The 24,300-nt window shown below is 40.0% G+C and overlaps 1 protein-coding gene across 1 annotated transcript in view; it reads right to left on the minus strand.

The window, feature by feature from the left end:
* Positions 1–3,114: 3,114 nt before the first annotated feature.
* The window catches only part of KRCC1 (lysine rich coiled-coil 1), a 35,491-nt gene continuing 14,305 nt past the window's right edge, over positions 3,115–24,300 (minus strand). Inside the window, exons 2-7 of the mRNA XM_065405412.1 lie at positions 12,836–12,942; positions 7,921–8,028; positions 7,659–7,833; positions 6,627–6,905; positions 5,371–5,470; positions 3,115–3,965 (exon numbers count right to left, since the gene is read on the minus strand). Of these exons, the coding sequence (XP_065261484.1) occupies positions 3,161–3,965; positions 5,371–5,470; positions 6,627–6,905; positions 7,659–7,833; positions 7,921–8,028; positions 12,836–12,942 (1,574 nt within the window). The 3' untranslated portion in view covers positions 3,115–3,160. The remainder of the gene's footprint in view (positions 3,966–5,370; positions 5,471–6,626; positions 6,906–7,658; positions 7,834–7,920; positions 8,029–12,835; positions 12,943–24,300) is intronic.

The raw sequence follows: 24,300 nt of genomic DNA on the forward strand, positions 1-24,300 counted from the left end.
AAACACATTTTTTAAACCAACAGTTACTAACTTTTAGAGGGATCCAAATACAGATGGTGGGCTCCATTTCATGATTCAGAGGTTCAGGACGTTTAGAATTATATGCTCCCCATTCTAAAGAGGTATTACTAAAAGCAATAGAGCATAAAATAAATAAGATATAGAGAAAACCCTAAACTAATTGACAATGATCATTTAGCTACTTCACTGAAATTTGGTCCCATTTTTTTAAATACCGCTAAGCATTTTTACCACAGTAACATGAGTAATAACACAAATGTTACTTACAAGAATTTTTGGAATGCTTAACTGTCAAATTAATGTCTTATTCTGATATTTGAAGCATTCTGAAAATTTGTTCACCTGATATATTTTTATATCTATGGTAACATCCCTATGCAATTAGACTAACCCAGAAATAAAAATAAATAAATTGTACTTCTTATATAATAAATTTGAACTACACAGTTATAGGAGCTAGTTGAAGGGCATTATATTCAGACCATATACTACATTTAAAATAGAATACCCCTTAATCTTCACTTTATAGAGATTCTGCCAGGGGAGTTTTTCAGGAGAGATTTTAAAGGCCTAGATCCTGACTCAGCAAGGTAGGTTAAGTGCACAACTAAATTTAAGATGTGAATAGTCACAATGTACCTTGCTGAGTTGGGGGGCATACAAGGTATATTCAGAAGTTCACATTTATCTTTCAATTGTACACTGTGCAGCTTTCAGATGACATCATTCTGCTACATATTCTATTTCACAGTCAACCAGACTTTTCTCCTGCTCTTGAAAATGCAGGAGAGAGGTTCTATAGCCTTTTTCAAACATATCTGTATTGGATATCACAATGGATATTTTAATGTACCACATACCAGGGAGAAAAGACAGGTGGGCACAGGAAATACTAAAATCCACCCTAAAGATACACACTCGTTGCACGCACACAGCACATTTTGGCTGAGGATCACCACACTCTTTACAAACAGTATAGCTTACAACCCCTCTCTTAGAGGTAATTATTATTATACCTGATTTACGGATGGAGAAACTGAAGCGCAAGGTGAAGTGACTTAGGCAAGGTCATGTGGCAAGCCAGTGGCAGAGCTGGGAATGGAATCCAGGAGTCGTGATTCCCAGTCCCTCGTTCTAACTGTTAGATTACCCGGTCTCATATTGAACCTACATTCAAGCAGTCCTAATGCAACAATGAAGTTCAGAGTTAAGACTGAAAAACTGCCCATAGCTCAATCTTGCTGTGCTGATATACAGCAGCTGTCTGTCTAAAGACCCTTGCCATATACAAGTTTAAACAAGAATGTGTTACAGATTAAGTCCCCGATTCTGCAATCGGATCTGTGCCATAGACTTGAATAGGTCTCCATGCAGATGTCATTGTCCATCCGTGCAGATCTGATTGTAGAATCGGGGCCTTCGTCTGTGCCTCACCTCCAAATTCCCATGCTTTTGTGGTTTCAATTAGATTAATAACCTAAAATTGGCAGACTTTCCTTTAATTATCAACAGTATCGAGATGCTTTTGCAACTAGGGAAGAAAAAAAGCATATGATAGTTGACAGTTAAAAACAGTATATATGGTAAACATGTACTTGCAATACACGTTAAGATTTTTTTTTTAAACAGGCTTGGTAATTGTTTAAAAAATGGACTGTCATATAAATACCTAGTGACACAAATTTGCAAATAAATATCTGAAAAAAAATATGAACCACATTCATTATTTATATAATATGAATGGCTAGAAAATTATAACGTCTCTATATAAAATAGAGATCCATATCACATATGCTGGATGAGAACATTTGACAAGTAGCATGTGCAGCATTTACACAACAGACCAATCACTCTTTGGGTGAGCAGAACAGCATTTTAGAGTCAATTTAACACTCCTAAAGGTGAAAGAATGACAGCAAAGGAAACTCCTATCCTCCTTTAGCCAAAGAGCCCCAGACATCGCAGGCCAGTGGTTTTCAACCTTTTGTTGTTGTTGTGTGGACCCCTAAAAAAATGTCAAATGAAGGTGTGGACCCCTTTGGAAATCTTAGACATAAGAGGTCCGCAGACTACAGATTGAAAACCACTGCCATAGGCAGACACTGTGCATGCCCCTCCCCCACTCCTTTGCTAATGTGACCTAACCCTGCCATAGAAGGACCATCTGTAGGGGTGCAAAGGTAGTTCCAGTCTCAATGGCCCATTGAACCAGGACCTGAGACTACCCATAAGAGTAGCACAAAGGCAGCCTGAGAATACCAGCTCATTTCATGTACCACAAGACACCAAATATTACATTAGTTTTCTATCAAAAGGATCTAGTTTCATATTGTGAATGAAGAGCTAATAAAATGTTATTTCTAACCCCCCACCAAGTTGTTCTTGAATTTTTCAAGCATTTTTGGTTTGCTCTTCAAACCAAGCTCTATTCCACCACTGGTAGTTGCAGACTTTAAGTAAAGTATCTTGAATCAGAGTGGCAAACACTACTTAGCCTGGAATTACCAACTGAAACTGATTTTGCATATGGTACTTTATCAGTATTTCCTAAACTAAAAATTTGGATCACAGCTATGAGAAAAATATACTGGACAACATATGTCTGAGAATCAGTTACATGTTTAATAGACTCTCTCTCTTCACTCAGAACTGGGTGAAAAAAATAACAGTTGTAAATAATTGGAACCAAAAAACCTAAATATTTTTCACATTCCCCTTTAAAAGCCTTTAGTGAAACTGGAACAGGGAGGATTGTGAACACTGTGTACTTGTCATTTATTTTACAAGATTCTGTATACTAATGGAATAACCACCAAATTCTCCATATTAATGCCAGTAATATGATTTGGAAGAGACAATTCATTGTGATAAAACTCCAAAAGGAATGCTATAGCTACTGACCCATATTTGAAGTACATTCCAGAACAGATTATAGGCTTTCAATTCACGTTGTTGTATGACTGTTGTGTGTATGAGATTATTAAAAGCTGATTCATACCTACTACCCAATAGTTTCAGAAGTCAGGCTTTTTCTCGCTTCCACAGAGTGGGACAAAAATTATTGAGTCATAACATAGTACACCATGGTTAAGAGAGACTACAAAAAATACCGACTTCATAAAGTTAATCAAAACCTCTATTAGAATCCCAGGATAGATTCATCCCAAAGTATCTCTTCTTCTGTTTTTCCATCAGGCTGTGGTTTCCTTTTATCCTTTTTGTGCTTTCTACTCTCCTTCTCAGTGGGTATTTCTTTAATTCTTTTGTCTTTACTGTGCTTTGATTTTTTCTCGTGAGTTGAATCTGTATCAATCTTTCTTCGCTTTTGCATTTCACTGTCCTTTCCAGAATCTGTGTCTTCACTGTTTTCCTTTTTCTTCTGCTTTGTGGCTTCTTTGTTGTGTTTCTCTTCTCCTTCCCCAGTGTGTCTTTCCCCCTCTTCATGTTTCCTTCGAAGCTTTCGGCCTTTCCTATAGGAGTGGGTGCTATTATCAGAAGAGATGTGTTTGTAGCAGTCACTGGATTCTGCAGATGATAGGCCATAGCTGTCATCTTTGAAAGGGGTCACCTGAGATGTTTGCGTTTCTGAATAATATTCCTTGCTGTCATGACCTTTAGCCATGTTTTCTAGTCTTAGCCTATTCTCATGAGCTGGTGACCAGCACAGCGATCTGTTTTCAACAGCATGTGATGACATATATGTTTCTGAGAAGAGGATGGAATGCTGTCCTTGTTCAAATGTAACATCGGAAGATACAATATCATCACAATCATTTACTGCTTCTAACTCGTAGTTTTCAAACTCTTCCTCCTCTGCTTTTCTGAAATATGTTTTTGGTTCTAGTCCTCTAGCTTTTTGCACTTTAATGTAATCTTCTAATTCATCTTGAAAGGAGTCATATGTTTTCTTTGAATTCTTTATGAGGTTGACAACCATGGTTTCTCTGCAAGAATCAGATATAAAATCTTAGTTACTAAAACTAATCTACTTTTTGGCCTGTTTCCTTTTTGAACTATTGTAGAATGTCAGGTAAAGACTTTTATGTCTTCCTGGTTCAGATGTGGAATGTTACATAGTACACCTCTGACCCGATGTAACGCGACCAGATAGAACACAAATTCGGATATAACGCGGTAAAGCAGCGGTCCAGGGGGGCGGGGCTGCTCACTACGGTGGATCAAAGCAAGTTCGATATAACGCGGTAAGATTTTTTGGCTCCCGAGGACAGCGTTATATTGGGGTAGAGGTGTACATTTATACCTAAGCAATTAACTAAGAGGAGAAGATGCCTTGAAAAGCACTACATAAGTGCTAAGTATTATTATTAAGACCAGCAGTTTTGTCTTGTTTTTTTTAAAAGATGTGACTGGGGGAATGACTAGATAGGAAAGGAAAGGGAAAAAAGGTGTGGGGGGGAGGGGGGTGGAGGGGAAGAAAAAAAAAGATCCTGTGTCTTCCCACCTTTCTGTGGTACAGAATCCAGATAGTAAAGGATGTATGAATGTAGAGAGAGATTAAAACCACAAACTGTTAAACTAGTTGGACGCAGAGATTTAAAGACGCTCTCTATCTAGATTGTAAATAACTAGTTTTACTATATTATGTATATCGGTTGTTTAATATTAACAGGGTCTGTTCCCAACAGGTGTTGGGCGTGCAGCAACTTTCATGAAGGGTCAATAGGAGTTGTGGGCTCTCCACATTTTGGGGGATCAGGTCCTAAATTGCCATGGCAATGGTAACCTTACATTACAGACCATTCCCTCCAAGGGTGATTGAACACAGAAGGCTCCATACTGAAGTATGTGGTGCTGCCTCCATGTGGCAAAATTAGTAAGGAAAAACTGCGCAGGCCTTGTCCACTGGCAAGGAACATCTAAAAAGTGTGTGTGTGTGTGTGTGTGAGCGAGCGTGCGTGTGTGAGCGAGCGTGCGTGTGTGAGCGAGCGAGCGTGTGTGAGCGAGCGAGCGTGTGTGAGCGTGCTCGCTCCGTGAGCTGATCTGGGGAGCGGAGAAGGGAGAGAGATGATGTTATCACCCAATGGTAGTTACATTTTTGATCTGAGTATGATTTTTAAATTGTTGGCATCTATTTAAGTCAGTAGAATAAATGTGCAACGTCAAAGCCAATTAACAGAGCAGCCACCAAAGGATACTGCACAAGATGTGCACCCCCTCCACCCCTTCTACGCTTTAACAGGAACTTTAAAACAGTGCAGTGGTGCAGCCAGAGATATACAGTTGGAACATAAGAACGGCCATACTGGGTCAGACTAAAGGTCCATCTAGCCCAGTATCCTGTCTTCCAACAGTGGCCAATGCCAGGTGCCCCAGTGACAAAAGACTTACTTAATCTGATGTTTATTTCCTTGCATGTGGGACTGGTACATTTCTATAGACGTAAGAGTGATGTTACATATAGGACATATGTAGTTACCAACTCCAACTGCTGAAAGAACAGAGAGCTGCACATTAAAGAGATTGCAAACAAACAGCAAAACGCAAAGCACATTTTGTCTACTCCCTTATGCAACTGCTATTTTATAGAGACAGCATCCTCCTAAAATCTTCTACAGACAGATGTAAAGTTTCTGTAGTGAACAGATTTTGTTTTGTTATAGTTAAATGAGGACTTGGGTCTGTGATAGTAAACCTTAAAGCATACAGTATATTATGGGCATGATCTAAATAACGAGATTATTATTTATGGACATTGATGATTATCTCTCTGTCTATGATATTTCTAGAGTGTCTATTACCTTGGTACCTAAGTGCTGACAAGAAGGATAGCTGTGCTGGAAATTGAAGTATTATTGTAAATACATGATGTGGATAAAGTATAAGCATTTACAATATAAACTGGACCATCCAGTCTAAATACAGTAGTATTAGCTCAGACAAGGGCATCTCCCGAGTAGAGAATGCTGGATGATGCCTAGAGAAATTTCAACATGGTACATAATGGATGTAACATATGTAGCCTCAAGTGAATACATGGTAAGGTCTGAGGAGGAAAGGCTTGTGCTTTACTAAGTTACGTCATTCCCACCCCTTAGAAGCTGAAGCATCAATATTTCCAAACACAGCAAAATCAGTAAATAAATGCCCCACCTCGAAAGCCAACAACCTTATCTATCAGGCAAATTCAGCAAACACACCCAACCCCAACAGGCTATTGTTTGGCATCAAAGTGTATTCCTCGAGTTTATTTATGATCAACAGCCTGATTCATCTAATGAGATCTGAAATATATAAATGGCAACATTTGAATAAGGAGTCAGAGCCAGTTCTCGAGTTCTAGTATAGGAAGGGCTGGCAGTTCACTTACATAGGGCCAGATCCGGTTCCCATTAAAGTCAACGAGAGTTTTGCTGCCAAATTCAATGAGAACTGGATTTGGACCTCAGTGCCATCAGGAAATATTTCCAAAGCAAGGTGTTCAGAGACCATAAAAACTAGCAGTGCACAGCGCAAAGAGAAAGGAGAAAACCAACTAAGTCTAAAGCAGAGGAATGAGCCCTCATTTTCTTGCACAAATCAGACACCATCAAACATCCAGCTACAATCAGTGAAGACCCTGGAATAATTCCCCATAGCTTACTTACCATTTGCACTGGATTCCGCAGGAACAGCCTCCTCTCCCATCTCCGCCATCATCTTCTTCCGGGCTTCGTTCCTTTTGTGCTTCTTGCCAACATAATGTTGATGGGCCATCAATGGATTATTGAAGGGAGCTGAGCAGAGCTTGCAATACTTGTCTGGATCATTTAAATCCAAAGCAATGCTAGAGGATGTCGTGGACTCTTCAACATTAGGATCCTGGGAGGGCTTCTCAGTGGAGGGCTGCTGTAGTGCCAGAGATGTAGAAGGACCAGCGGGGGAACCTGTTAATAGTACAACAAAGGAAAGTGTGGAACAGTTCTTTGGAACCATGTAAATATAAATATTGAACTACTGGAGTCGAAAAGGGAGAGCAGAATAGCAGCCCTGTGGCCTACAGACTACAGTGTTCAAGAGAGAACATACTCCTCAAGCTCTCTCCTCTCACAAAGGAGAATGGGCTCACCAGACACGTGAGCTTCTCTCACCACCAGGTCACCTTCTTCCAGCTCCTGCAGGTATCCTGAGCGGGTGGCATGAGAACACAAAAGATACTTTAGGTTTCAGCCCTTGGACTTGCACAAGGCGCTAGTCACCGTTGTGTGTTCTTGGATTGATTTTCTTAATAATTAGTAATACTAATTTAGCAATTAATACTATGCCTGCTAAGGGCTGCAATCAACCCCCACAATACCCCAAGAGTAGAAGTGTTGTTATTTGCATTTCACAGATGGAGAAATGGAGACATTTGCCTACAGTCACAGTCAGTGGAAGAGCAGGGATTATAACTCCAGGGTCCCTGACTCCCAGTCCTTTGCTATGGACTTGCTGACTCTGATTAAGCAACAATGTCTTCATTCTTCCACTTGATGGCTGCATCTTGAGTTGTCATACCTACTGCCACACTTCAATACACTATATAAGCACAGAGAAGCAGTAGTGCTGGGAAGATGATCAATGCCTCATTTTATCTGTTTCAGAGAAGTGACAATAAAATACATGCACCATGTAGAACGCAGAGCCCATTTAGTTCTCACCTGTTTGTGGTTGAGTGCTCTGTGCAGGCACTTGAGGTTGGTCTCCTGATAATTGCTTCAGCTTTTTGGCATGTATTTTCCCCAGGTAATGAGACTGAGCAACAACTGGAGAAGTAAAAATCATGTTGCAAAGATTGCAATACTTGTTTTTGTCCACTACTCCACTCCCATCCACCTGAAACCAAAGACAAGCAGTTGAACCCTTGTAACTGAGAAGAGCTCATTTAACATCTTAGCCAGAGATCTGAAGAGGAAACGTTACCTGAAAGTTCACATAATCTGGTCTCTTCTGTTTGCCAGGTTCTTGTCCGTCATCTTGCTCACTGCGCATTTGAAAATAAAGGCGAACTTTCTGAGCATGCTTTTTGCCCTGGAAAGAGAAAAATTCCTACTCCATTAACAAGAACCCATATGCTGATTTACCCAGAAATTAAGATTTGCTTTGTCAAAATCTGAGAATCCCCCTGTTCATTCCCTTCCTTCATGGTCCACGGAGAGAACAGGAAGCTCTGCACTGCCCTCAGCATGCTCATAACACTTGCAGCTCTGCATTAAGACAATGACTATAATCTAAATCTCATGCTTCAAGGCTTCAGCTGGTTACCTGAAGGGGTCAGGAAGGAATCCTCCTCCCCCTCAACCCTGTATCACAATTGGCCAGATGTATTCTGGGTTGGGGGCTGTTTGTTTGTTTTTTGTTTTGCCTTCCTCTGAAGCATGAAAGATGAGCCACAGCTGGAGACAAGACACCGATGCTCTGAGGTGGTTCAGATAATCCTCTCAGATGTTTGGTGGGTAGGTCTTGTTCACATGCTCAGGGTCAGATAATCCTAAAAAATGTACTGGTCCATTACTAGATGGAAATGGTAGAATTATCAATAATAATGCAGAAAAGGCTGAAATGTCCAACAAATCTCGTTTCCATATTTGGGAAAAAGCAGATGATGTAGTCATATCATACGATAACGTTCGTTCCATTCCACTAGTATCTCAGGAGGATGTTAAACAGCAACTTCTAAAGTCAGACATTTTTAAATGAGCAGGCTCAGATACCTTGCATCTAAAAGTTTTAAAAGAACTGGCTGAAGAGCTCACTGAACTGTTAGTGTTGATTTTCAATAATTCTTGGAACACTGATGAAGAAGTTCCCGAAGAAAGCAAATATTGTGTCAATATTTATAAAGGGGAAATCGGATAACCTGGGTAATTACAGGCTGGTCAGTCTGACACTGATCCCTGGCAAGATAATGGAGCTGCTCATATGGGACTTGAATAATCAAGAATTACCAGAGGGTAATAATTAACGCCAACTAACATAGTGTTATGGAAAGTATATATTGCCAAACTAACTTGATAACTTTTTTAGATGAGATTACAAATTTGGCTGATAAAGATAATAATGTTGATAGACTTTTACAACATTTTCATTAAAAAACTAGAATATAAAATTAACATGGCACTTATTAAATAGGTTAAAAGCTGGTTAACTGATAGGTCTCAACATGTAATTGTAAGTGGGGAATCATCATACAGTGGGTGTATTCTAGTGGGGTCCTGCAGGGATTGGTTCTCTGATTCATGCTATGTAATATGATCTGGAAGAGAACATAAAATCACTGCTGATAAAATTTGCAGATGACACAAAGATTGGGGGAGTGGTGAATAAAGAAGAGGACAGGTCACTGACAGAGCAATCTAGATTGCTTGGTAAACTGGATGCAAGAAAACAATATGCATTTTAATCTGACAAATGTAAATGTATACATCTAGGAACAAAGAATGTAGGCCATATTAATAAGACGGGGGACCATCCTGGGAAGCAGTGGCTCTGAAAAATACTTGGGGATCATGGTGGATAATCAGATGAATGTGAGCTCCCAGTGTGATGCTGTGGCCAAAAAGGCTGACATGATCCTTGGATGCATAAACAGTGGACCCTAAAGTAGGAGCAGAGACATTATTTTACCTCTGTATTTGGCACTGGTGCAATCACAGCTGAAATACTGCGTCTGCTGCTGGCGTTCACAATTCAAGAAGGATATTGATAAATTGTAGAGGGTTCAGAGAAGAGCCATTAGAATGATTAAAGGATTAGATAACATGCCTTACAGTGATAGACTCAAGGAGCTCATGATATTTAGCTTAACAGAGAGAAGTTTAAGGGGTGACTTGATCACTGTCTAGAAGCATCTACATGGGGAACAAATATTTGACAATTTGCTCTTCAATCCCAGCAGAGAAAAGTATAACATGATCCATTGGCTGGAAGTTGAAGCTAGACAAATTAAGACTGGAAATAAGGCATAATTTTTTAACAATGAGGGTAATTAACCATTGGAACAATTTATCAAGGGTTGTGGTGGATTATCCACCACTGGCAATTTTAAAATCAAGATCGGATGTTTTTCTAAAAGATCTGCTCTAGGAATTATTTTAAGGAAGTTTTATGGGTGGTGTTATACAGAAGGTCAGACTAGATGACCATAGTGGTCCCTCCTGGCCTTGGAATCTATGAATCTGTCTGGGGTTGGGAAGGATTTTTCCCCCGGGTAGACTGGTAGGGACCTTCGGGGGTTTTCACCTTCCTCTGCAGCATGTGGCCTGGCTCTTTTGCTAGGATCTTCTGGGCATATCTCACCTAATCAATTGTATTGGTAATGTCACCTCAGTCTCCCCTGTTCTCTGCTTAGGGCACATAACTGTTTAGTCTCCCGAGGACTGAAATGCTTTGGTCTAACCCAAGTTATCGGGCTCAATATAGGGGTAACTAGGTGAAATTTAATGACCTGTGATACACAGGAGGTCAGACTAGATGATCTAATGGTCCTTTCTGGCCTTAAACTCTATGAAACTATGAAAAGCTGCTTTCATACTTACAGATTGTACTGATATAGCAAGAGAATCACAACTGGACAAAGACTGTTTGTATAATAATATTTATTAATCATAGAATCATAGCACTGGAAGGGACCTCGAGAGGTCATCTAGTCCAGTCCCCTGCACTCATGGAAGGACTAAGTATTATCTAGACCATCCCTGATAGGTGTTTGTCTAACCTGCTCTTAAAAATCTCCAATGATGGAGATTCCACAACCTCCCTAGGCAATTTATTCCAGTGCTTAACCACTCTGACAGGAAGTTTTTCCTAATGACCAACCTAAACCGCTCCTGCTGCAATTTAAGCCCATTGCTTCTTGTCCTATCCTCAGAGGTTAAGAAGAACAATTTTTCTCCCTCCTCCTTGTAATAACCTTTTATGTACTTGAAAACTGTTATGTCCCCTCTCTGTCTTCTCTTCTCCAGCCTAAACAGAACCAATTTTTTCAATCTTCCCTCATAGGTCATGTTTTCTAGACCTTTAATCATTTTTGTTGCTCTTCTCTGGACTGTCTCCAATTTGTCCACATCTTTCCTGAAATGTGGCGCCCAGAAATGGACACAATACTCTAGTTGAGGCCTAATCAGCACGAAGTAGAGTGGAAGAATTACTTCTCGTGTCTTGCTTACAACACTCCTGCTAATACATCCCAGAATTATGTTTGCTGTTTTGCAACAGTGTTACACTGTTGACGCATATTTAGCTTACGGTCCACTATGATCCCCAGATCCCTTTCTACAGTACTCTTTCCTAGGCAGTCATTTCCTATTTTGTATGTGTGCAACTGATTGTTCCTTCCTAAGTGGAGTACTTTGCATTTGTCCTTATTGAATTTCATCCTATTTACTTCAGACCATTTCTCCAGTTTGTCCAGATCATTTTGAATTTTAATTCTATCCTCCTAATCACTTGCAACCCCTCCCAGCTTGGTATCGTCCGCAAACTTTATAAGTGTACTCTCCATGCCATTATCTAAATCATTGATGAAGATATTGAACAGAACTGGACCCAGAACTGATCCCTGCGGGACCCCACTCATTATGCCCTTCCAGCATGACTATGAACCACTGATAACTACTCTCTGGGAGCGGTTTTCCAACCAGTTTTGCACCCACCTTATAGTAGCTCCATCTAGATTGCATTTCCCTAGTTTGTTTATGAGAAGGTCATGTGAGACAGTATCCAAAGCATTACTAAAGTGAAGATATACCACATCTACTGCTTCCCTCATCCACAAGGCTTGTTACCCTGTCAAAGAAAGCTTCAGAGGAGAAATCCCAGGTTGCCCATACAATGCCACCAAAGAGAACGAGATGTTGCTACACACAAGTTCGATGCTGGCTAAAACACTGACTCAAAATACTATCAGTATGGAAAACAGCCTTTCCCCCTGTAACGGTGAAGTCATTAGGATGTTATCTGCATCCTCAGCTGAGGTCAGATTCAACAAAGCATATGTCTGCACTGCAAAAAACAAAACAACGGTGTGTTCTTAGCTCAGGTTAACTATCTGGGTTAAAATAGCAGTGAAGACACAGCAACTCTGTTTTTAACTCAGGTTAGCAGCTCGAGTTCAACCTCAAGCTCCCCTGAAGGCTTTAAGTTGAGTTGCTAACCCAAGTGAAAAGCTGACTTGCCATGTCTTCATTGCTATTTTAACCCAAGTTAACACACTTTTTTTTTTTTTCAGTGAAGACATATCCCCAAAGAGAGAAACTCATGCTGAAGCCTGATCCCTATGAGGTGCTGAGTGTCTTTGACTCCAACTGAAGTGAACAAGAGTTAAGGGAACTCGGCACCTTGCTGGAGCAAGTCCTCAGTTTCTACTGTAGATAACAATAATGAACTCCCAAGGCAGTAGACATTCTGAACTTCTTTAACTTGTGAAGATTGAGCGTGAAGAGATCGTATTGCTTTGGCTGAAACTGGAAAAAATGCTCGTGCCTGGGAACCTCTGTACAGACACAGGATCCCATGTAAAGGCAAAGTACACTTTATGACATATAAAGTATTCACCCAAGATATTTATTAGTTCCACGACTAAAAGCCTTCTGCATGATTTATAGTTCACTGTGTCCGATGTGATCTACTTAGAACATGTGTACAACCCTTCAGCTGCAGTAATTGTAACTGAGCCTGATGGTCACAGTATGCAACTCTGGTCACCATCCAACCAGGATGATGAGTCTTGGATAACTCACTACAAAAAGCCGTAAGTGACCCACATGCAATGCAATTGTCATTGAAAAAATATAGGTAGCATTATGTAGGAGGATACTGACATACGCTTATGGCTTACCTCGTAATGTGAAATTCTTTGTGACTCAAACTGCAGCACAGCCCCGCACACTTTACAGAAGGTGTCTGTGAAAAGATCTTTTCTCGTCGCCTCATCCAATGTACCACCTAAAATCAAAGGTTAAAGAGAGGAGCAGTCAGTAACTAGGACGAGAAAGATTTTCATTTCTTTACTTAAGAGACATATCAGCCGCTGTTGATGTTCACATATTTACATCCAATGCAAGATGATGAAACAAAGGTCCATTCACTGAACTGTGATATATTAAAGCAAGAAATCACATAGAGCCTGGTTATGTTTTCAAAGGACTATTGCAAAGCTACCTAAACCATCTCACCCACAAAACTGTGGCTCTAGTGGACTTCCAAGGTATTAGTTATAGAAAACCATAAGTGTACCTGGACCTTATAAAAATCAAGAGACAGCAAAGATTCTGCCCTGAGGGCAGAGAGTCCAGTTCAGATGGATTGGAAACAGTTTGAAAGGAAAGGGATGGGAACAGGCCCTTAAATAGGACTGACGTAGTACACAGGTCCTGTGCTAGCCCTCTGCACAGGGATGAATTTCACCGTCAGTGTGGGAAGGCTTGGCAAAAGAAGTGTGTTTTAAAGGAGATTTGAAGGACGATGAGGAAGTGGCTAGACACATGAAAAGAGGAAGGCAGTGAGGCCTTGTCAAGAAAAGTTGCACTAGTTTACCTTAAATTTGATTTAGTTAAACTGGGGCAAACCCCTATGTGAATGCTTTTTTTCAGTTTAAGAGTGGTTTGTTCTGGTTTAGTTTAACCCTCGTTGATTTAGGGTGGCCTACACTTGAAATTAAATTTGGATCAAGGTATGGTGTGAATTTAAAGCACAGCAGCTTTTCCATGTGTGGACACTCTTGTCCCAGAGTAGCTTATTCCCATTTAGCTTAATCCAAGGTTGACTGTGCTTGAAATTCACACTTAATCCAAATTAATTTTCAAGTGTAGATAAATTCTTAAACTAAACCAAAAAAAGCCACTCTTAAAATGAAGGAAGAGTGTCCACATAGGGGTGTGCATTGGTTTAAATAAATGAGCTTAAATTCACACCTCAGTTTAAACCCAGGCAACTTTCTTGTGTCAACAAGCCCTTAAAGGGAAGCATGGAAGTGAATATAACAAGTGCAGTTAGGAGGTATGTTTGGGAAGAGGAGAGGAGGAAACGAGAGGAAACACAGCCAGGCACTGAATTGGCAGGGCCTTGAAGATCCCAGTGAGGAGACTGAAGCAAAGAACAAGAGCAAGTTTTAATGTCTCCACTAAGGGGTGCTCTCATACATGTAGGAGGAGGAAACGGCCCTTGGGGATTGGAGTCACCAGTGGAACTGCAGCTGCCATTCAGCAACAGGAAAGGAACATCCAGGAGAGCATGAGAAAGGAATGTGCCAGGTAATATGTCCAGGAGCACAGGGGATGAAAAGGACCATGTGGATAGCCAGATGGCCTGTGTGACCACAAATGGTAGGGGAGGTGTCAGGTCTATGAGATTCTCTCTGTTAAATGGTGGTCCACACTATGAAAAAGTTTGGGATCCCCTGGCTATGAACATTTTATTGCTCTGAATGATATTCCCTCTGCTAACGCTAGGGAAAACAGAGTCATTAACTTATCTGTGCATACAAAATACCCCCGTTAGAAAAGAGTGTTTTTAGACATATTCAAACACTTCTATTAATCAAGCATGCATTTAAGTACAAGCAGTACAACGTAGGAATGAACTGACACAGTTGCAGTCATCTCCCTGAAAAGGGACACCATTTGTGGCTCCTACAGAATGGAAGCCTGAAGCATGGGACTATAAAACCACTTTGCATGTTGCTTTTATATCAGTTTAACAATCCAAAGAGAAGCGTCTACCACAAAGTCTTGATGCACTCGCACAACGTGGGGATTTGCAGACGAACAAATCTTTATTATTTTATCTACGCACATGTACAGCCCTGACTTGCACACAACTACTGGTTGATCTATAACTGCAACTCATGCGCAGGGATCTTTAAAAATGTGGCCCTTACAGTCTCTTGGTTTGGGTTCCCACAATGACTATGTGACAAATGTTGCTTTTCAGCAAGATGTCCACCACCAGTCATTGGCTCAAAAATATTATTTCCAAATACAAACTTTATTTTCAAACACTTTTCATGAGTTACATTGGCCAGATGCTTAATTCTAATCATGCTTTTCATTTCTCTAGCACTATCCATCCAGTGACTGTAAAACACTCGGAGATTCATGATGTATTTAGTCTCATCCCTGTCAAATGGAGAGAGTAAAATGACTTGCTCCGAGCCACACAAGAAGTCCAACTCAGAGCTGGGAAGAGAGCCAAAATTTCATGATTCTCAGCTCTGTGCTTTAGTACAAGCCTACCTAAATCTACGAAAGTTACAAACTTTCAACAAAACTGGATCAGTTTGCGTAAAGGAAGGCCCCTTATCCTGCATAATTAGCAAGAGCACTGAACCGTAAAGGGGATGTCTACACTGGGGAAATATACATGGAGAACTCTTTTTTAAAAAACTGAATTGGAATGTAAGGGAACACATGTGATAATATTGCCATGGGCAATGGCCGCCTTATTTGCCATTGGAAAATGTTTGCAATATTTCTTGTTTTGAACAGGGAAACTCAGACAATCTTTCCTGACCGACTCAAGAATATTAATTGTAAATATGGTCTCATGCCCGTAGATCCACATTGCACAGATTTCTTAGCAGAGAAAAAAAGTATGCAAAAATGTGCTGTCAAATATTTCTATAGCACACCTATGAATCCTGACATGGAGTGCAAAAGCAAAAGAAATGTTGTAGTGTTAGCAGCAGGGAATATGGATCTGGTGGTTTCAGGGAACAGAGTTGAAACAATTAACAGGATGCCATAAAGTTATGTTTTACCATTGTACGCCTACAAAAAGCAAACACTGATTTGATATTTGGTTTTATAAGGAATAGCAGGTCTCCTGAGCTTCCAGTCCAACAAGAAGTACTATTAATAGGCAGTCACTTCTTAAAGATATGTGTTTAGATTCTCGAGACAGTGCAGGGGATTGGGACACAAATCTTCCACAAGTTTTAATGGAAAATTTAAATCCCCCAGGCTGCTTTGAAAATCTTAACCATAGTACTTAAACTGTGCATTGCCTGATCCGCACAGATGCTGGTTTACAGTGGGCATTTTTTATTTCTTGTCAATGCAATTCGAGGTGGGGTCTGTGTAAAAGTAGAATTTTGTTACCATAGCTTTTCTTATTCTAGATTCTTCTTTCTTCTATCATTTCAAAGCATACCGACTACATAAAAAGGTCTATGTGCTATCATTAGTATAGTAAGAGCACCTAAAAAATACTGTAGTCAAAATTTTCAAAAATGAATGTGGAAGTTCCCACATCCGAGAATAAATGGCCTGTTTTTCCAAGAGCGCTGGGTGCTTAGCAGCTCCAATTGACTTCAGTGGGATAAAAAAGTCAAAAATGGCTTCTCTCTCGCCATCCTTCTGGGAGCATAAGATGACAGCCACCCTTATCATAAAGACTGCGGATCAGTAAGGTATGATTTTTTTAACGTGCAAAAGACTGTATCATAGTCATGTTTCAAGAAATTGGAGTTTGAACTATTGGTATTTTTCCATTTATAATTTCTATGGCTCTGCTTATTCCTAGATTGCCCTTTTCAGCTAAACACAGAAGTAAGTGTATGATTTTTAAGCTTCTCAGTCCTAAAAACAATCACACGGAAGCCTGGTTTACACCTAAAATTTAGGTTGACCTAGCTACGTCGTTCAAGGGTGTGAAAAATTCATACCCCTGTGTAATGTAGTTAAGTCGGCCTACGCCATGGTGTAGACACAGCTAGGTTGACAGAAAAATTCTTCCGTCAACTTAGCTACCTTCTCTCACAATCTACAGCGATGGAAAGACTATAGTTGTGCTGCTGTAGTGTAGACATAACCTAAGGGTCACCTGAGAAAAGTAACTGCATATCAGGTACACTGTATGCGTTCCCCTTCTTGTGCTGGCAAACAGCTAACACCTGCTGGCTGGCTACTCTCTGGTGTCAACCAACTTTAATCTTACATTATAAGCACTCTGGGGAACAGCAGATGAACATTTCCCTCTGGTGATTGCCAAGAAGTGTTACACTATAAATGGCATTCTTAAACACATGTACTTTTTTTAAAATCAGAGAATGAATGGAGTGCAGCAAATCAAAGTCAGCACTGAGACAGGTCCATTTGCAGTCCTTATCTCACAGATAAGAACAACAAAAATTAAAGGTGGAAGAGGGCTATAAATTGATCTAGTTCATTCCCCTTTCAGAGCGGGTTGGGGGTCAATACAATTTACTGATGCTTCTTGCTAGTCACCCTACCACTCAGCAGTATGCACACAAGCAATGACGTGCTATTAAGATGTGTTGTTAATTTCATTTTGCTATTAAAATGCTGCAAAGGGAAACTGACTAATCCTACTCAGTTTTTCTTTATAGCAATGTCAAACTTCCAAAAGGACACAGACTAGGACTAGTCAGCTTCCCCTCTTGATTAAACTCGGATATTGTTTCAAGAAAAAAATGACTAGGACACAGGAATTGCCATACCAGATCAGACTACAGAGTGGTAGCCGTGTTAGTCTGTATCAGCAAAAACAACGAGGAATCCTTGTGGCACCTTAGAGACTAACAAATGTATTTGGGCATAAGCTTTTGTGGGCTAGAACCCACTTCATCAGATGCATGAAGTGGAAAATACAGGAGCAGGTATAAATACATGAAAAGATGGGAGTTGCCTTACCAAGTGTGAGGTCAGTCTAACGAGACAATTCAATTAACAGTAAAACTGGAATTAATTTGCAAACTAGACATCATCAAATTAGGCCTGAATAAAGACTGGGAGTGGTTGGGTCATTACAAAACCTAATTTCCCCATACTAATTTCCCCCTACTGTTACTCACACCTTCTTGAAAACTGTTTGAAATGGGCCACTCTCATTACCACTACAAAAGTGATTTTTCCTCCCTTGGTATCCTACTGTTAATTGAATTGCCTCATTAGACTGACCTCCCACTTGGTAAGGCAACTCCCATCTCTTCATGTATTTATACCTGCTCCTGTATTTTCCACTCCATGCATCTGATGAAGTGGGTTCTAGCCCATGAAAGCTTATGCCCAAATAAACTTGTTAGTCTCTAAGGTGCCACAAGGACTCCTTGTTGTTTTTGCAGATCAGACGAGTGGTCCATCTATTCTGGTATCCTGTCTCTCACAGTGGCCAAAACCAAATACTTCACAGGAAGGTGCAAGAAACATTGTAATGGCCAATTGTGAAATAACCTACAATAGAAGATTTTTTTCTAGCTGTCAGTCACTTGTTTATCCCTGAAGCCCGAAGGTTTGTGTGTTTCAGGACAAAAAATTCCCATAAGCCAATGAAGATTAGGAAGCTTTCTATATGGGTAGGTTATACCACAACTGCTCATTGCAGAGTTTCTTGCATCTTCCTCTAACGCAGCTAGTACAGGCCATTGTCAGAAATAAATATTGGATTAGAGAAACCACTGGTCTAATCTGGCGTTGTAATTCCTATGTTTTCTCTTAGAACATTTCTAATCCTTTTCTGAATCCTGCTATGCTCTTGTCCTCAATGATATCTTGTGGTAATGACTTCCTCTGGTTAACTGTGCCTTAAAAAAGAAAAAAAAAATCTTACCAGTTTTAAATGTTGCCTTTCATTTTCAATGAGTGTCCCCCTGTTCTTGTATTATGTAAAAGAATAAATACTAGGACATGATACACCCAGATGATACCATTTTTTATTTTCTATACCTCTACCATGTCACATCTTAGATCCCTCCTTTCTTAGTAGTTCCTATCTTTCCAATCTCTTCTTAGAAGTTTCCATACTTTTGATCAATTTTGTCTTTGCTCTCCAGACATCTCCTCCCTCTCCTATTTTAGCTCTCTCTTTTCTCTAATAGGGTAATCAGAATCCAGGTGAGAATACATTGATATAATGGCATAATGTTCTCTGTATTATTTTCTATTTCTGTTATTTGCACATCTTAATATTTGTAGTATTGCCAACCCCAAGTGTCCAAAAAAGAGTTGAGCTCAAAGAAAAAAAATAAAAAAATAAGACTGATGTAAGTATCATGAGATTTTAAACAAATAATAAATTCAGGATTTTTGGTTTTTTGAGCCTTTAGGGTTCACATTCTTCACACCATGACGGCTAGAAACTTTTTTTTTTTTCTCAAATGGAAGTTGAGATTTTCAACTAATAAAATGACAAGGAGGCAAGGCTTTTGGAGAGAGACTTAATATCATGAGTCTTCGGATACAATCATAAGAACTGGCAACATCTGCTTACTCTTTACTTTTTTGACTGCTGCTGCACAGTGAGCAGAGATTTATATTGAGTTGCCCACAATGACAAATAGGTCTTGGTTTTGACTAGTCATAGCTAATTTAGAACCCAGCAATATACATAGGTAGTTCAAATGATTCTTTCCCATGCACATGACCTTGCATTTGTCAAATTCCCATGATCAGCATTTTGCATTCTGTTACAAGAAACTGAGTAGCATTAGTCATTATCCCCCTGCAAACTTCTGATATGTGAAGCATGGCAAAAAGTCAGGAATTTAAAAACAAAACAAGAGGAAAGGGGGATATATAGCATGCAAAGTTGCAAGTAATATTTTTAATGGGATTTTTAAAAATATTATCTATATGGTAAATCTGGTCAAGTAGGTTTTCAAACTAGGCTGGCAAACTGTTATGCTCATTTTGCCAGATAGCTGAATAGTCTGATTGTTTTGTAGAATTAGGCCAATGATTTTTTTTTTAACCTAGTTGCCTAAAGATTGGCCCCTAAATAAGCTTTGTCTAGAGAGAAAAGGTTAAGTCTAGATCCGACTTAGCGGACATGAGCTTGCCAAGCCTGACAAACTCAGTCCCCCCACCCCCTTTATATACACTGTAGATGCACAGTAACACTTTTAGCTTAGTAACCTGACCTGCTGAAATTGAGCCAAAGGCATTAACATGCATCTATATTAGGAAATGGGTTAGCTAAGCCCAACATAACCTTACCCACTTCTCCTAAACCAGACAACGCCTTAAGCAGCCTGATTTTCAAAGGTACTGAGCACCTGCAGCTCCTACTGAAGTCAGTCAGAGCTGTAGATGCTCAGTATGTCTGAAAAAAAATTGAGCCATTTCCTGGTGCTGAACTTGAGGAACCTAAATCTGAAAGGTTTTGGCTTTAAGCATATGAAATATATTTTACCTTTGTGTCAACACACATTTTTAAGCAAAATATTTCCCCAGTAATACACCCCACTATCCAGTGTGTAACATGATCATGCAATAAAAACATACAGACCAAAATTCAAGAGTGGATGCAGCTCCACTGAAATCTAATCCAGCCAGTACATCAGTAAGGCTCTTCAGGGTGGCCTATGCAATCTTAGTTCAGTTCTTAGTGGGCAAGTGTGCACATCACAAAACCAATGCATTGTCATTCCTTTTGGCATTCCCAGCAGAAATGGCCAGAACTGAATGGGCTGGAGCATGAATGTACCCTCATCTCCTTTCAGCAATCCCTCAAGAATGCTACTGACGCACAGTGCTGGCAGAGTGGGGAACCATGACTTGCCACTGCCTATACTGAACCACTTCTGTGGAGAGTACACAGAGGGCTTCTGTCCCCAAGACAGCACCTTTTATGACAACTAAATACACTTTAAAAAACCCAAACTGCCCACTTTTGCATCAGACAGCACCGTTAAGGAAAAACATTACAGAGATACTGAATTCAAAGTGTCAGCCCTGCATGATTGCCATTTTGAACTCAATATTTTGTCCATGACCACAAAAGCTTTGTGAAGCATTCCAGGGCATGGGCTCAGATTGCTCTGAACTAACATTTTGTCATTTAAAGAAGATTCTTCCTCACAAAACAGACAAATGATTGTTCCCCACAAAGCAATTGGTCCTCATTTATTAGACATTTATATTGCTAATGAGAACATCCAGACTTACATTAAATAGGATGAAAACAACGTGTAGGAGGGATATAAACCCTCCTGCTTTCGGGCACAAGCCAATCAGTAGCTGACTGGGGTTACAAAGAAACTTCCCCTCTGGATAGGTTATTCCATAATGGTCCACTATAAAGTTTCTTACACATTCCTCTGAAGCACTTGCCATTGTTAGAAGCAGGACAGTTGGCCTGATCTGGCATGGCACTTCCTATCTGCTCTGTTACTGACTTGCTATGTGCCCTTGGATAGGTCATTTAAGTTTCTGTCTCCGTTTCACCATCTGTAAAATGGAGATTGTAATGTTTACTCACCTATCCCTCAAACAGGGGCAGTGAGACTCAGTGTTTTGTAAAGTCTACTGAGATGCTCACAAAGGAAGTGCTATAGAAGTGGAAAATATTAATGATCAGCAATATTGGGAGTAAGGGAGTGGGGGACAAAGTAAAGAAGGGTAAGTTTGTTCCAATCATCATCTTCCTATCCCAGGGTGATATCCTGACCCTGTTGAAATCAATGGGAGTTTTGCCATTGATTTCAATGGGGTTGGAATTTCACTCCATGTGTTTATGTATGATATTTAATGAGATTTGGAGATCCTCACGGTCATTAACCAATTTATCTTCAATACCCTTGGGAAATAGACAATTGATTTTGTTCTGATCTTAGTGATACTCTGCAGTACTCTGAGGAGACAAAGCAGTAATTCTTGCCTGTGATTTTAGGGCTTACTATATTTGGTCACTACAGAACTCAGCCTATCTCCAATAATGCCCCTTCACAAATGAATCAGAAATATATCTGTATAACTTCACTGTAACTCCTGAATATGTAGCTGAAGAAACATCTTCTGACACTGCAATTACAGCTGGTAAGATCAGTTACCATTGCCACTAGAAGTCACAGGATCTGGAGTGCCAGGTTAGAATGACTGGGGACTTTAAAAAAGATGTTTAGATGAGCCTCTTTGGCTAATGCCTGAGCAAAAGTTTTGACTGCATCAATGTATGTGCCCACAAAGGCAGAGTTAACAATCCAGTGTGTGATTTGTATTACAGCAGTCCTAGTGACACCAATCAGGATTACAGCCTCTTTGTGCAGGGTGCTGTACAAACATAAGAAACAGTCCTTTCTCCTGTTTAAAACACAATGCATGGGTGTACAACACAATGGAAGGGGCATGAAGACAAAGGTGACAGTTAGAGAACACAGGATTGCATAAGGTAACTGTGGGTCTACATTCCCATGGGCAGCGAGATTCAGAGTCTGGGTCAACTGACTTGGGCTTGTGCTACAGGGCTAAAAATAGCATTGTAGACATTTGGGCTTGCATTGGAGCCTAGGCTCTGAGACCCACCCACCTTGCTGTGTTTCAGAGCCCAGAGCAGCAGGGGGAAGGAAGCTTTCCCCGCTCTTATCCATGCCATACCCGTTCTGTTGATATAGATGACTTCAATTGGGCAGTAATTACAGAATCCGCCTGTTTTGCTGGAGGCGGCGGCTGGTGGGAGAAATGGGGGAATAATTGAGAGTTTTGATTCTCTCGCTATATTCAAATATATTTAGATAGATTGCCCAAACCTACCTAGTGACTGCTTTTGCTGTTATGCCTTTGAATTCATCATAAGGAGATCTAAAGCACTAGATGGGTGCTTACTGGTCTTATTTTATATATCAATATGAATACAGCTGTGTCAAAAGAATTGAAATTCACACGCAGGACGAAAAAAATATCCAAGTGTTAGTTCAATTCTGGAACGACTAATTGTCGGATATTTGTGCATTTCAGTAGAACAGCTGAAACTAATCAAATGTTATAAATTCAAACCCCAAGTTCCCCAAATAAGTTATTACAGAGGGTTGGGGGCCTAAAGCAGAGAAAAGAGATGAATCTAGAGATGGATTCAGAAGAAGCAGAGAGGTAAGAAAGCTGTTCCAGAGAGTGGAAATAGCAGGGGGAAAGCACCCAAAAAACCTCCCAAAGAGTAGGGACAGTGAAGTCAAGCAAGCCAGGAGCACAGGATGGAGCCAGCTTGTTACAATTCACTATCACTGAAAGTCTGCTCTGTATTTCCCTGTTATTCTGACATGTTAACGCTAATCACAAGGAAGGGCTCTTAAAGGCGGACACACAACAATCGTGCTGTGATGACTCCAGAGAAACAAGTGCTGCCATGGCTCAATTAATATATATTCCCAGGCTCGGACTTTTGGCATGCAAGTCAGTTATTTATTACTCTGAAAAATGCATCTCTACATTAATAAGGAGAGCCCATTGGACCAACCCCTGTTGTGCTTCCTAAGGCAAAGCTTGCAGTGAAGCGAGTTTAACTGGACCTTATTGGGGCCAGCTGTAAAGTATGTTGCTTTGAAGCATATATTCTATGGGCAGTTTATATTTTGAAAACTTTTAAGCACTTGTTGAGAATGCTAACAAACAGTGCCTGTTACAATGTAAACTCCTGGTACTGAGACCAGAATAACTGTGGACCATAAACAACTCATTGCACACGGGCCTCTGAACAGTCCTCAACTGAGGAGATTTTTGTCCATTCTGACCATGTTTTGAACTATGATCTGGAGGTGAAATGCTCCAGATCCCATTACCAATCACACCATCCAAATTACTACCATGACTACTAACTGTTTTAATAATGGATTACTAAAGGTTTATATAAACATCAGTATATGTTAGTGGATAGTGTTTAAATATAAATTTTGGTGTGTTAATGCTGTTCTGCGCATTAGTGACAACAGGATAAAAGCAAGACGTTGTGATGTACTATACAATATGCAATACATATGCAAAAGAGGATACAATAGGGTAAATTAAACCAGAACTCAGTTGTATCTAAAAAGAAACAATTGTCTTGTGGTTAAAGCACAGGACTTTCATCAGGACAACTTGGTTCTAGTCTCAGCTCCACGACACGTTTGTTACCTTGGGTAAGTCACCTTTATTTTGGGCAAAGCTTTTTGAACAGCAACTAATTTTTTAATCTAAATTCATACTATATTTAGGTGCCTCACTTTAAGCTTAAAAATGTGTTTCCTCATCTGTACTATGAGAAAAATAGTTACCTACCTCATGAGGGTGAGATCAGGCTAATTCATATTAATTTCAAAGATTCCTTTGAGATCTTCAACCAGATCAATGCTAAGGGAAAAGAATTATCCTAGTTTTCGGAGTAAATGTAACTCAAATTCCTCGCATTATTCTTTTCAGTCCAAATCTTAACATTCTCTCTGATTTAATTCTTTGTCTTAAAAACCAATGAGTAAGTGCTTTGAAGATCAGAAGTGTTCTGTAATCTCTTCCAAATTCAAATACACATACCAGTGTTTGCACACTAGGCACTGCTTGGCTACTCAAGAATGTCAATACATAAGTGAAAGAGCTG

The sequence above is a fragment of the Emys orbicularis genome, chromosome 5 (assembly GCF_028017835.1).
Source record: "Emys orbicularis isolate rEmyOrb1 chromosome 5, rEmyOrb1.hap1, whole genome shotgun sequence".
NCBI lineage: Eukaryota > Metazoa > Chordata > Testudines > Emydidae > Emys > Emys orbicularis.